Here is a 14,738-nt window from a genome sequence, read left to right as displayed (position 1 = left end):
TTAATTTGTGGCTTATTTGGTTCTTTTCATCCTCCTACATCCTAGTTTTAAAATATGTTCCTTATTGACACTAGCCAGCTTAAACTAACTGTTTAATATTCTGAACTTAGGAGGTGCCTGACTGGCTCAGTCAGTAGAGCATGTAGCTCTTGATCTCAGGGGTCATGAATTTAATCCCCATGTTGGGTGTGGAGCCTACTTTTAAAAAATGTATTAATAGGGGTGCCTGGGTGGCTCAGTGGGTTAAGCCGCTGCCTTCGGCTCAGGTCATGATCTCGGGGTCCTGGGATCGAGCCCCGCATCGGGCTCTCTGCTCAGCAGGGAGCCTGCTTCCTCCTCTCTCTCTGCCTGCTTGTGATCTCTCTGTCAAATAAATAAAATCTTTTAAAAAAATGTATTAATATATCTGAACTTAGATGAATGCAGTTTCTATGAAATCTTTGGATGCTACTAAAAAGTAACTATAGTTGTACTCAGACTAAAGGAGAAGGGGTTCAAAAGGTAAACAAGGGAAAGCCACAAAGAAAAATGAAGCAAGAGTAAGGAGAAAAAGAGCACAATTCCTAGTAAGTTATTTATAAGAGCAGCTACTTTTGCTTTTATTTTTGTCAGTGCTTACCTGTTGAAGACCTATAGGTTCTTCCATAATCACATATTTGTTAAAGTTGGATGATGCTGACAAACAAGTTTTGAGGAAAGATGTGCCACAAAGCTCTTGGACTTAGTAGCTAGAAACTAGATAACTGGAATTGTCTCCAGAATGCTTCCCAGGTGTTGACTGAGGTATTCACAGCTGTCCTCAGTGTTAACTACCAACTCTTCCATGTTGTATATGAATGAAGTATGTGTGAGTTGGGTCCCCCAGAGAGATTCTAAGGCAAAGATGGGAGTATAAAAAATTTGCTGATGAACAAAGATTTGGGATAACAATTGTAATGAAGATAGCAAAGTGTTTCTATTATCTGTTCTACACAGTTGACAATAAGCCTGAAAGAAAAAGAGCAACGCACATGAATAAATGGTTTTTAGAATAAGAAATGGTCATGGTCAATATGGTCATAAACATGGTCAATAAACATGAAAAGATTTTCAGATTCATTAATAATGAGGAAAATGCAAATCAAAATATTGGAATCTTTATATCATAGTTTTCCAATGAACTTGGCACTAATGACATTTGGATCTGAAAATTCTTTGTGTTGGGGGGCTGTCCTGTGCCATTACAGAATGTTTAGCAGCATCCCTGGTGTCTACCCACCAGGTTAATAATAGCAGCTATTCACCCCTGCCTCCTGCAGTTGTGACAATTAAAAATGTCTCCAGACATTGTGAAATGTGTCCTAACCAGTAAAATCACCCCTTACTGAGAATCCATTAGACTGGTAAAAATTAGCTATCCCAACTCTTGCTTGACAGGAATGGCAGGAAAGCGGATCTTTACATTTAAAGTATTACAGCAATTTTTTTGAAATTAAAAATACATAAACCTTGTGGAATGTAAGAAAGAACACAGATGAACAAATGGGGAGGGGAAAAAGAAAGAAAGGAGAGAAGGAAACAAGCCACAAGAGACTCTTAACGATAGAGAACAAATGGAGGGTTGATGGAAGAACCTTGGCGGGGCGGGGTGATGGACTTAATGCATGATGGGTATTAAGAAGGGCACTTGTGATGAGCACTGAGTGTTATATGTAAGTGTTGAATCACTGAATTCTACTGCAAAAACCAATTGCACTGTATGTTAACTAACTAAAATTTAAATAAAATAAAAACTTATAATATGAAAAATAGTACATAAACCTTTGGTTTAGCAATTCTAGTACTGAGACTTTATCCCATGAAGATACTTACATGAAGCAGTGTACAGTGTAAACAGCCACTCTACCTCCCCATTTATCTTCTGTCAGTTTATCACTGTTTTAATCACTGATCTGAATCTATTCTGTGTATTGGTAAGTGTTATTTCCTCTCATTTTAGAACTCTCTTGATAGAGCCCAAGCAGCCAAGAACAAAGGCAACAAATATTTTAAAGCAGGAAAATACGAACAAGCTATTCAGTGCTATACTGAGGCGATCAGCTTGTGCCCTATAGAGAAGAACGCTGACCTTTCCACATTTTATCAAAACAGAGCTGCTGCCTTTGAACAGTTGGTATGTATCTTAGGGTTTTTTCCTTCTTTTTGCTTGCTTTATTTGCATAGTGTTTCATTTAATACCAGCCAAATCTAATCAATTTTCTGAATAATTTCAATTGTTTTGAAATTACAGGCTTTTTGTTTTCATATCCTTTAATTACATAGCTTTTTTAAGAATAGATTTTAGTTTTGCTGGTTACAAATATAACCCAAAGTTAAATATATCAGATTTTATAAAACTAGATGATACAGGAAGCTACAGGTTTTGGTAACCCCAACCTTCTCAATAATTTGAGGCTGTTATTTCAGCTTTTTGTCTCCATATGTGGGGTTGGGGGAGACCATGTATTATTGTAAAATATTCTTTCAGTTGCCACTATATCTTGTGCAGTTTTTCTTAGCACATGCATATTTGTCATTCTTTATGAAATGCTGTATATAGTAGCTGCTGTATAGTTGTGTACTGAGAACATCTTCCTATTGATGAACATTTGGATTGTTTCCTATTTTACCTATTGCATTCAGTGTTTGAGTAAATATTCTCATAAGTATTTTTTGCATACTTTTGGGAGGATAAAATTCAAGAATAAAATTCTAGAAATGGAAATATAAAGAAATAGCATCAGTACCTACTCCCAACAATAATATATGAACATGCTCGTTTTCTGTCATTCTCACCAACTTATATTCTCAGTCTTGATAATATTTGCCATTCTGGTAGGAGAAAAATACTTCTTTTAATTTACACTTCTTAAGATGTTGCTAAAGTTGACTATCCTTTTCCGTGGTTATTGGGCATTTGTATTCCGCACATTTATTTGTTCAACCAAATTTTATGGACCATCTCCTATACAGAAGGTTACGGTGGTACAAGCTGGGTTTATAAGAGCAAACAGTTATGCATGGAGCTCAAGTTTTGCTAAACAGCAAACTACTAAACAACATTTTCATAAATGCTTTAAGAATTAACCTGATCTTTAATAGAGGAATGACTGGAGATGGGGTTGGAACATAAAACAGTAGAGAAGACAGTGTTAGAAATAGAGGAAACCATATGTGTAATTGCTCTGAGGCAGGAAGGAGTTTGGTGTGATTAAAGAATTGTAAGGGATCCTGATGTATAGAGAGATCCAGTTGGAGAGGTAGCAGAGGGCAGATGAGACAAAGTCTTGCAAAGGTAAGGAGATTGGATTTGATTCTGAGTGTAAAGGGAAATACTTAAGGATATTAAGTAGGGCAGGAACATCCTCTAAAATTGCTTTCAGTGTTCTGTCAAGAATATATTATAGGGAGGCAAGAGCGGAGACAGGGAGACCAAATAAGGTTGCTGTTGTAGTAGCCTAGGTAAAACACCAAAGAAAGCTGAGACCAATGACTTGATGTTGTTGTATTGGATGTGAAGGATAATGAAAAGCAAGAATGTTAATAATGGTAGAACGGGGAAGGAGTTAGACAGCTAAGTAGAAATTGAATTAAGAAATGTCTATTTTAAGGAGAGTGGTTTGGTCTAAAGAGAACCATCTAAATTTAGATTTTATATAATGCCAGGACAATAGATATAATCACCTAGGAGAAAGAGTAGAGATGAGGCCATGAATGTTCCACTTGTAGAACTCGGGGAGGGGGAGAATTTAACAAAGGACATTGAGAAAGAGCACCCATTGAGGTGGGCAGAAATCAAGTAGAGAGGCTGTTCTTTGGAGGTTTGGCAATAAAGAGGAGCTGAGAAGTGGGGTAGTAGCTGTAGGGAATTACAGAATCAAAGGAAGATTTTTAAAAGATGGAAAATACTAGAGTGAGTGTTTTTATGCTCATGGGAATGCTTCAGTAGAGATGTAGATAGATGCAAAGGAGAAGTAGTGAACAGGGTGAAGTCCTTGAGTGGGGACAATATGGATCCCAAGTGGAGAGGTGGCCTTTGATGAAGAGGGGCACTTCCTCACTTTTAACAGCAGGGAAGGAGATGATATGAGCACATAGATACAGGTAGGTTTGTAGATTTGGTGGTAGAAAGATGGCCTAAGTAGGTCCTATGCCTATTTTTGAAAATCAGGTTGCTTTTCTTTATTACAGGTATTTATATGAGCTGTTATAATATATTGTGGATATTAACTCTTTTTATGTATTGGGAATATTTTTGTGTGTTCTAGGACTCTTAATACTCAGCCTGTTAAGTTTCCAAAACTGATTTCTCTTGAACAGTGCTTCCTTTAGTGTGACTTTTTTTAATACTTTCAATTACAGCAAAAATGGAAAGAGGTGGCACAGGATTGTACAAAGGCTGTTGAACTTAATCCCAAATATGTGAAAGCTCTCTTTAGACGTGCAAAAGCCCACGAGAAGCTAGACAATAAGAAGGAATGTTTAGAAGGTGAGGGCATTTTTGTGTTTACATATGAAAATTACTAAAGGCTTTGTAGTCATTGATAAATTTATATGAAACTCTGCTTGTGAGTAGAGAAATCACTTGGATTTAAAAGTTAGATTCTTCCCCAACTGAGAGTTTGTTTTCTAGTTTAAATTGAGATTGCTGGTGCTTGAGTATTTGTTCTCAATTATGGAATTAAAAATAGTATTAAGATTGGAAGTTTACATCCCATACATTTTTAACTGGGCAAATAATGAGCCTCAGTGTAATTCCATGAATAACAAAATAGGTTTTAGTAAGTGATAGTGTTGCTAAGATTCTGCATATTTTTGGTGATTATCCTATATAAATGTGAAATACTTTTGAGATGAATCATTAAAGAAAACATTTGGTTTTTGCTCTTGGTATTTTCAAACATGATTTTATACGCAATTGGAAAGTATGTAGTTGGTGCAAAGCATCAGGTAAATTTCCATTCTCAGTAAATGCTTTAAATATTCTGCGGCCTCTAATTGGCCATATTTGCTTCCAAAACTTCAGTTAGAATATATAGGCCACTGGCTTTTAAAGTACATTTTTGTAGGTGACATGGAGCTTAACCAAAGTGATTTCTGCAAGTTTAAACTACTTTAAAAGCATCAGTAATCAGATTTTGCCAAAACGATTTTTTAATAACTTTATTTAAAAGGAAAAAGCCATTTTATTTATAAAGTCTGGATTACCAAGTGAGGGTGGTTTAAAGAACATTTTAGAAAAGTTAGGTTTTGTGGTGTCATGTACTTTGGTGGTGGGTGGAAGGACAGTTGCTTTGGAAAAGAGAATTCTGAGTTTTCAGCCAGCCCTTGAAGTTACTAACAGTTAATAATTGGTAGGAAGGAGGTTAAGTGGATTTTAGATAGAAAGAAGGGGTGGGAATAAGACATTGGCATTGGCATTAGCCAGGTTATTAAGGGAACATACAGCAGATTGACTTGTTTGGAGGATTTGGAAGTTTAAGAAACTGAGTTCAGAAAGAGTGGGAACAGCCAGTGTGTGAGTATTTTGAAAGGTTGAGAGTTTTAGGAAACACTGATCTTTTAACTTTGAAACCACTTTAACTTGAGCCGTGGCATAACCAGATGAAAATGGTATTTTGCAGCAGATTTAATTGAGAACTCTTGGCCAGATGGCTTTGGACACAAGGAGTAACTCTGAGGCCTATAAAAAGAATCAAACATGAGAGAGCCACATTTCATTGATTTGGCCTTTAGGTACTGGCCAGAAGAGAATCTTCCTGGATTCCTTGTTTATTTACTATGTAGAATGTGAGAGTGGTGAGAAACATCACAAACCATGCAGTATAGTCCCTTGGATTTCACAGGTGAGGAAAGCAAATAACCAGAGAAGTGGAATGAATTTATGAGCTTTGAGTTTGATTATAGAGTATATAAAACTAAAGTATTGAACAGAATCAATTTATTGGAAATGAAATTGATAGCTATATCAGGCTATCAGTTTGGTTTGGCTTTCTCTGGTAACGTAGTGCCCATTTGATGCTGCTGATCATCTTTGCAATAATTTTATACTTTCATTTTTTCCATCATTTCTAGATGTCACTGCTGTATGTATACTAGAAGGGTTCCAAAATCAACAGAGCATGCTGTTAGCTGATAAAGTTCTTAAACTTCTTGGAAAAGAGAAAGCCAAAGAAAAATACAAGGTAAGTCTGAGTTGGTCAGTAGAGGGAACATACATTATGAAGGGTCATTTTTAATTTACACTGCTTAAACTTGGATGTGATAGTAATGGTAACAACTGAAATTAGATCTGGATTGTATTTCTTTTCCTGTAATCTCAGGTTTTTGTGGCTTATCTTTTCAAAATAAGAATGTTAATGTAGGCTATATCCAATATGGTATCTGGAGGATACTGAAAGATCTATATTAGGGGTCACCAAAGAAGGCCTATGGGCCACATCCAGTCTGCCCCCTGTTTGCATAAGTAATGTTTTAACTGGGAAACAGCACTCTGACATTGTTTTTGGCTGCTTTTAAGCTTTAACAGCAGAGTAGAGTGGTTGTGACAGAGACTGTATGGCCTGCAAAGCCTAAAATACTTATTATCTCATCTTTTACAGGAAAAATTTGCCAACTCCTGCCTATATCATTAAAGTTTTTAAAGGTATAATATGTAAATTGGCATTGGTTTTATGCGATCTGTAACAGATGACTTAATTCAAGAAACATTTATTGAACAAAGCAATTTTAGGAGGGTGGGTAGCTATTGTCCTTGCCCTTATAGAATTACAATTTAGTGAGAGAGACCATTAATAAGTGTGAAAGGCATGATACAATGAAGTGTCATGGAGGTCTGTAAGTAGAGTGCCTTGGGACTACCACAAGCATCACTAAATATCACTGGAGATTTTCTGCTAAACTTCAGTAATATTAAGGTAGTTGTTCCTTTTTTCTTGAAGGAAACTTTTAAATTGACTTCAATAAGCTGTATGTTTGTTTTTTTTTAATTTTGCACTCCTGAATATTCACTGAGTTAAACAGTTAAAACAGGTTTCTTCACTGCAAGACTTTCATGTGCTAGGATATATCGTGAATCTTCAGGAGGAATGTAGCTGTAGTGGTGTAGTTGTTCTCAGTCTCTTTAACCTCTAGAACCCTTTTTTCCCTTGATCATTTCTTAGAACAGGTTCCTCAAAACACTGTGTAAGTACCATGTAATAGTCTCCCAGCCTCAAAGGAGCCTAGTTTCCTTGTGTGTATTTATATAATGCTATTGTTAAATGATTGTACTGGTTGGACTTCGGGGTGGTAAGAAATATAAGATAACCCACATTTACACAGTTTCCACTTAAATTTTCTTTCTTTTTTTTTGTTTTAAAGTTTTTATTTGTTAAGTAATCTCTGCACCCAACATGAGGCTCAGATTCACAACTCCAAGATCAAGAGTCACACACTTTTCCAACTTGAGCCAGCCAGGTGCCCCTCCACTTAGATTTTCTAATCTGTTTGTATGCCACCTTTGTGACACAAAATCACAAAATACTTTTTTTTTTTTTCAAGATTTTATTTATTTATTTGACAGAGAGATCACAAGCAGGCAAAGAGGCAGGCAGAGAGAGGGGGACACAGGCTCCCTGCTGAGCAGAGAGCCCAACGTGAGCCTTGATCCCAGAACCCTGGGATCACAACCTGAGCCGAAAGCAGAGGCCCAGCCCACTGAGCCACCCAAGCACCCCACAAAATACTTTTTACATTATTGTTTTTATTTTTCCAACAACTCTGTAAGATAAATAAGGCAAGTATTTTTATTGCCATCTGGAGATGAGAAAACTGAAAATGACATGTACCAGGTCACATGGCTAATAAGTGGCAGAGCTAGAATTTGTATCTTGTTTCTTTGATACTTAATTAAGTCCATGTTTACATTGCTTTCATTTTAAATTTGTAATTCTCTGAGGAAGGCGGGGAGGTGCCTTTTCCAAGCTGAAATAGTAAACTAAAGACATTAATGATGTACTCAGTCTTTAGTCCTGCTTTTTAAAGTGGCAAATGATTGCCACTGTATATTCCTGTGCACAGTCTTTAGTGAAATACTGAAGTTAAGCGTACTTTTCACTTGATGGGTGACCATTTGATTTAAAACATTAACTTGTATAATCCTAGAGTAAGAAACTGAATCTCTTCCACAAAAATACGGTTTTCCCTTAGATTTCCTGTGTTTTCTTCCCTCCCAATCTCATCTATCCTAGATTAGGTCATTTACTTACAAAGCCAAATTCCCTTTTTTTTTCCTCTTTCAAATATAAAAGTATTAAATCTACCAAAATAACAGAAATGGTATTTGTTATGCATATGATCTAAAAAGTCATATTTCAATTTAAAAATCTTCAAGTTGAATTCTTAAGCTAAAAGATCCAAAATAATGTGAGAAGAGTTTTATGTCTATGTTATTCTCTACCCTCTTTAAAACTTTATCCTAATTAGACTAAAAGGAGAAGCAAAATACTTCCATAATTATGAATCAGGTTGCCATGCCAAAAAGTGGTAATTTAAGTAAGAAATGAAATTTCCCTAAAGATAAAATGTAGGGATCCGAAGGGGCACGTGCACCCAAATATTTTAGCAGCAATGTCCACAGTAGCCAAACTATGGAAAGAGCCTAGATGTCCATCAACAGATGAATGGATAAAGAAGATGTATATATATATTTACACACACAACACACACACACACACACACACACACACACACAATGGAATACTATGCAGCCATCAAAAAACCCAAATCTTGCCATTTGCAACAACCTGGATGAAACTAGAGGGTATTATGTTAAGCGAAATAAGTCAGTCAGAGAAAGACAATTATCATATGATCTCTCTGATATGAGGAATTTGAGAGGCAGGGCAGAGGGTCGTTGGGGGGAAGCAAGGAAAAAATGAAACAAGATGGGACCGGGGAGGGAGACAAACCATAAGAGACTCTTAATCTCATGAAACAAACTGAGGGTTGCTAGAGGGGGTTGCAGGGTAGGGACAGGGTGGCTGGGTGATGGACATTGGGGAGGGTATATGCTATGGTGAGTGCTATGAATTGTGTAAGACTGATGATTCACAGACCTGTACCCCTGAAACAAATAATGTATGTTAATTTTTTAAAATGAGCCATCAACTTTAAGAGAAATTAAAAAAAAAAAGAAATGAGATTTCATTCAGACTTTCGATGGCATTTACTGTAATGGAGACACAGTACAACTGGAGGACAGATAAAAGCCTGTGGTAAATAGACTTAACATTACCCCACCTGTGTAAGATGTGGTCTTGAATGGTTAATTAAGATGCTGATCTTCTAGGACAGAGACCAGAGAGAGATCATTTTTATTTTTAAGATTTCATTTTTAAGCAATCTCTGCACCCACTGTGGGACTCAAACTTATAACCCAAGATCAAGAGTTGCACACTCTACTGACTGAGGCAGCCAGGTGCACTAGAAGGAGGTAATTTTTAACTCAACAGTTATTTGCCTCCTGTGTTACACATTTCACCTTTTTAACTTTTAGTGAGTAGTCCTAGGGGTTCTTGACACTTTACATCTTTCAAGAGAGGAAGTGTCATTTAATATTTATTTATTTGAGACAGTGTGAGAGAGAGAGAGTGAGTGTGTGTGTGTGTGTTTAGGGCAGAGGGAGAAGGAGAGATAGTCTTAAGCAGACTCCTCGCTCAGCTCAGAGCCTAACATGGGGCTCGATCTCATGACCCTGAGATTATAACCTGAGCCGAAAACAAAAGTTGAATGCCTAGCCAATTGCACCACCCAAGAGTCCCAGAGGGGTGTCGTTTAAAATCTGCTTGGGATGGGTAACTTTACCTATTCCACTGTCTCTTGTCCTGTGGTTTGGACCCTAATATTCTTCAGTTACCTGAGAATGAGATTCCAGTTTTTATAGCAGTCATTTTCAGTGTTGTACAAATGTACCTGTTTCTGTGGTCAGTGTCTTCTCATTTTGATATATTTAAACATGATTTTATTTCAGAATCGTGAGCCTCTGATGCCATCTCCACAGTTTATCAAATCTTACTTCAGTTCCTTCACAGATGATATTATTTCTCAGCCCATGCTTAAAGGAGAGAAGTCTGATGAAGATAAAGACAAAGAAGGAGAGGCCTCAGAAGTTAAAGAAAAGTAAGTATATCAAGCATTTTATCTTTATATTCCTACATGATAATCTCAAGAGGATTCCCAGTGAGTCAAGTGGTTGACGGTATTGGAACAAGGGCACTAACTTGAAAATTGTCACGTGGCTCAACATCCAGATGTTTTAGTGCCGGGAATATTATAAACTATGAGGAGCTTAGGAGTGCCCTGAAGAGTGACTTCCTTCAGAGTTTTTTCTTTATTTTCTGCTTGCCTAGCCATTCTTTGGGCTTCTTGTGTTTGCTTCTATAGAGAATAGAAACCAAAGTACAAGATGCTACGTTTACAACTGGAGGTCAAGTGATGTGATGTGGTATGTAAGTCTGCTTGTCCATTTATATTTATCAGTATTGTGTTTTGGTGGTAAAGCTGGCTCTCCTTTCTAAGAGAAGGTACAATATACTACCAACATAGCATTTTTTTAATGAGTTCTAGAAAAATGGGAATATTGTTCCTGTAGCAAAACAGAGTTTTACATATAGCATATTGGAAAGTTTGAGGAAACATTGCTTTTGATTTTTGTCTCCTAATTTTTCAACCATTGTTGGCCACCTTTTAAGGAAAGATACTATGCATAATTGTACCAAGATATTCAAACTTTAGTTAGTTGATACACAGTCTGCAGAAAATTGTAGTTGAGAAGTAAATGTTTAAGGCAATGCCAATAATTTCCTCTTCGGGTTAGGGAATAGTCCTTGCTAGAAAAACCACAATGAAGTTAAAATGCGGGGAATATTAGAATGTAATTATTAATTAAGATAAATTAAGAGAGCTTATAAGATTTTGACTGATAAAGCTTAAATTGCTTGCCAGTTTTATCTACTTAGGATGTATAACAAATGAAATGAGAAAATGTACTCTTAACTTACGGAACCTTATATTTGTAAGACCCCATAGAGGTTAGTTAGTATAAATTTCCTTTTCACATTAAAAAAAAAAAAAATCCCTTCTACAAGCATCCTCAATAAAAGTTATCATCTTAGAAATAATGATGTTAGCAGAATAATCATGTATTTTAAAAAGGAAGAAAGTGTGTGGTTTTTTAAATGTACTTAATAGAAGACTCTTCCTTTAAATTTTCTTCTTTGATATTTCCACCTATTCATTCTGGGTCTGTTTATTTAGGTGAAACACCACAGCTTCTGGATGAGAGCCCTTCAGATAATTCTCTGCCTCCGTCTTACTCTTTTACAGTGCGTTTTCCACAACAGAGTGTTGTTTACCAAGCACAGATTGGGTCATGTCTCTTTGCTTGGCTTCTGTGACCTAAACTTAATTATCTCTTATTTCTCTTTTCTTTCTGTTGGTCATAAAATAACTGTTGAGTGACATCAGTGTGCCATATGTTTGAAGGTGAATAAGACCAGATCCTTGTCCAAGTTGCAGATCAGTCAGTCATTAGTTCATCTTTTAACATACATAAATGCTGAAGCCTAGGCAGTAACCCTAGGTTTCTGCTGTTGATTCTGCTGTTAACCCTTTTATTAAACTTCCCAAGACATCAAGAAAAATCCCAGTCCACGTCAGGAAGCCTGATCTTATCCCTCTCCCCACTGCCCCATTCCAGTCCTATACTGGAATGAGAAGTGGGCAGTTGCTTAACTCTAGTAATGCTAAGTGTGGCAAGTTTCAGCATTTGATCCTTTCTTAGTAAATAATTTCCTATGTTCATTTTTTTTTTTCCAGTTCTGGATATTTAAGAGCCAAACAGTATATGGAAGAAGAAAACTATGATAAAATAATAAGTGAATGCTCAAAAGAAATAGATGCTCAAGGCAAATACATGGCAGAAGCATTATTACTACGAGCTACCTTCTACTTGCTTATTGGCAATGCCAATGCGGCCAAACCAGATTTAGATAAAGTCATCAGTTTGAAAGAAGCTAATGTGAAGGTACCTTTTAAAATGTGTGTGTGTGAAAAGAATTAACTAAAAAGTGCGGCTTTTGCATGTACTGCTAAATTTTTCACATTGATGTTGCCATTCTCCAAAAGGCTGTTTTTATTTTGGAAACAGCTACACCTAATGATGATTCGATACAGTGAAACTGAAATGTAAATATCAGTGATAGTTATCTTTAACCAGAAAAGGAGTTTTTTTCTTTTTTCTATGGCATCTGGTAACTCAGCTTCCTTTTATAGCCACTGCCTACTGTATTAGACTATATTTAGATAGGAGTACGGGTGATATATTAATGCTATAGATCATACAAGATTGTAAAATGCATTTAACAAAGCACATTTAATCTGAAAGATTTTATGGACATGAATTTTAAAATGGGTTCTAAAAATATGATATAGAGATATACTGAAGTAGATCAAAAATTGCTATAGTTGTGTGGTTGGAACAGCTTTTTATGTGTATATGATTATTTTCATAATTAAGATTTAAGGGGATCTGTTGAATTTTATGAGCCTTTTACTCAGTGTTTTAATAAGACAGAGCTTAGCTACCACTTAACTAAATTCATTTATTAGTTTGTTAACATCTCTGTTGTTTGTTTCCTCATTAAATTCTGGCTTTTTTACCTCCAAATGAATCATTCATGTATTTTGTGGATTGTAAAAGTTGTTTTCAAGGCCTAAGTATTTAATAAACTATCTTAAGCTCTTATAAACAAAAGACATTACAACTAAGTATTTGTTAGAAGTTCCTTTCAAAATGAGGTTTTCAAATTGAAGATACCCTAGTAATATGACTTTGCATTTTATTTCCTAGTGATTACAAATATCTTCTGGTTTTGTTATAATTATGGGGGTATTCTTACTTATTTCATTGAAAGAAAATTTACATGTACTTTTGTCTCAAAACATTTTTTTGGAGAAGAAGCCTATTTTTTGCTTTCATGACCATGACTTAATTGTTTTAATGGCAAGTAGTAATGATTACTATCATATGCCCTGTACAAAAATTAACTCAAAATGGATGAGAGACCTAAAAGTAAGAGTTCAAACTATAAAACTCTTGGAAGAAAACTTAGGAGGAAATCTTCCTTACCTTGGATTAGGCAAAGATTCCTTAGATATAGCAACAGTACAAAAATCATCAAAACTAAAAACATTTGTAATGCAAAAGACACCATGAAGGAAGAGAAAACACACTCCACAGAATGGGAGAAGATATTCACAAATCAGGTATCCAATAAGGTGCTTTTATCCAGGATATATACAGAACTCAATAGTAGAACCCAATTTAAAAATAGGTCAAAGATCTGAACAGACTTTCTCTGAAGAATATATAAATGGTCAATAAGAATATGAAAAGATGTTTAGGATCACTTGCCATAGGGAAATGAAAACCAAAATTACAATGAGGTATCACTTTATACCCACCAAGATGGCTGTAATCATAAAGATGGACAGTTAAGAGTATTAGTGAGGATATGGAGAAATTGGAACTCTTACACATTGCTGGTAGAAATGTAAAATGGTAAAGTCCCTCTGGAAATCAGTTTGGGAGTGCCTCAAATTTAAATATATTGAGTTACCATATGACCCAGCAGTTCCCCTCTAAAGTATATACCCAAGAGAAATGAATATATGTATCAACACAAAAATTTATACATAAATGTTCATAGCAGTATTATTCATAATAGCCAAAAAGTGGAAGCAACTCAGATGTTCATCAGCCAATGAACAGATAAATTGTGGTCTGTCTTTACAGTGGAATATTACTCAGCCATAGAGAAAAATGACCTATTGACACACGCTATAACATAGATGAACCTTGAAAACCTTACGTTAAATGAAGGAAGCTAGACACAGAAAGGCCACATAATGCACAATTCCACTTATGTGAATGTTAACATACAAATCTGTAGAAATAGAAAGTAGATTGGTTTCCAGGGGCTGAAGATTAGGAAGGAAATGGGGAATGACTGCTAATGTGTATGAGGTTTCTTTTGGGGGTGATGGAAATGTTTGGAATTAGTGCTGATGGCTACACAGCTCTGTGAATATATTAAAAATGACTGACTTGTACGCTTTTAAAGGATGAGCTTTTGATGTGTGAATTAGACTTCAAAAAAGACTTTTAAAAGACTAAATTTTAGTAATGACAAACCTCTCATTTTGGTTATATAGCTTCGAGCAAATGCTCTTATCAAAAGAGGCAGCATGTACATGCAACAGCAGCAGCCTTTGCTGTCTACTCAGGATTTTAACATGGCTGCTGACATTGATCCTCAAAATGCAGATGTTTATCACCACCGAGGACAGGTAAATTAATTTTCTTATCAGGAGTTCTGACCTTTGGATTGAGGAATATGATACCATTTTTGAGAATGCTGTCACAAGTTTCCTTGTATCATTTCTGATCGCTGTGAACAAAGTATAGTGTTATAGTTTGGGTTGGCATTTATTTTAGTCCCATCTTAAATATTTGTCCTTTGAATTTTGGTATTTGCTTATTTAAAAAAAAGAGAGAGAGAGAGAGAGAGAGAGAAGCCTACAGATGTTGGCCTGCCAGTTCAAGTTTGGTTTTCAGGTATTTCTGGCTCTTAGGTTTTCAGTGACACTGAAAAATTTATTGAACATTTGAGTTAATG

General features: G+C 35.8%; 1 protein-coding gene across 1 annotated transcript in view; it reads left to right on the top strand.

Moving 5' to 3' along the window:
* TOMM70 (translocase of outer mitochondrial membrane 70) overlaps window positions 1-14,738 on the top strand; it is a 32,046-nt gene that overhangs the window by 9,237 nt on the left and 8,071 nt on the right. The window contains exons 2-7 of the mRNA XM_047723123.1: window positions 1,979-2,152; window positions 4,381-4,507; window positions 6,094-6,203; window positions 10,031-10,179; window positions 11,878-12,085; window positions 14,275-14,409. Of these exons, the coding sequence (XP_047579079.1) occupies window positions 1,979-2,152; window positions 4,381-4,507; window positions 6,094-6,203; window positions 10,031-10,179; window positions 11,878-12,085; window positions 14,275-14,409 (903 nt within the window). The remainder of the gene's footprint in view (window positions 1-1,978; window positions 2,153-4,380; window positions 4,508-6,093; window positions 6,204-10,030; window positions 10,180-11,877; window positions 12,086-14,274; window positions 14,410-14,738) is intronic.

The sequence above is a fragment of the Lutra lutra genome, chromosome 1 (assembly GCF_902655055.1).
Source record: "Lutra lutra chromosome 1, mLutLut1.2, whole genome shotgun sequence".
Lineage (NCBI taxonomy): Eukaryota > Metazoa > Chordata > Mammalia > Carnivora > Mustelidae > Lutra > Lutra lutra.
The sequence above is the reverse complement of the archived record's forward strand: the minus strand, read 5'-3'. Positions and strand labels throughout refer to the sequence as shown.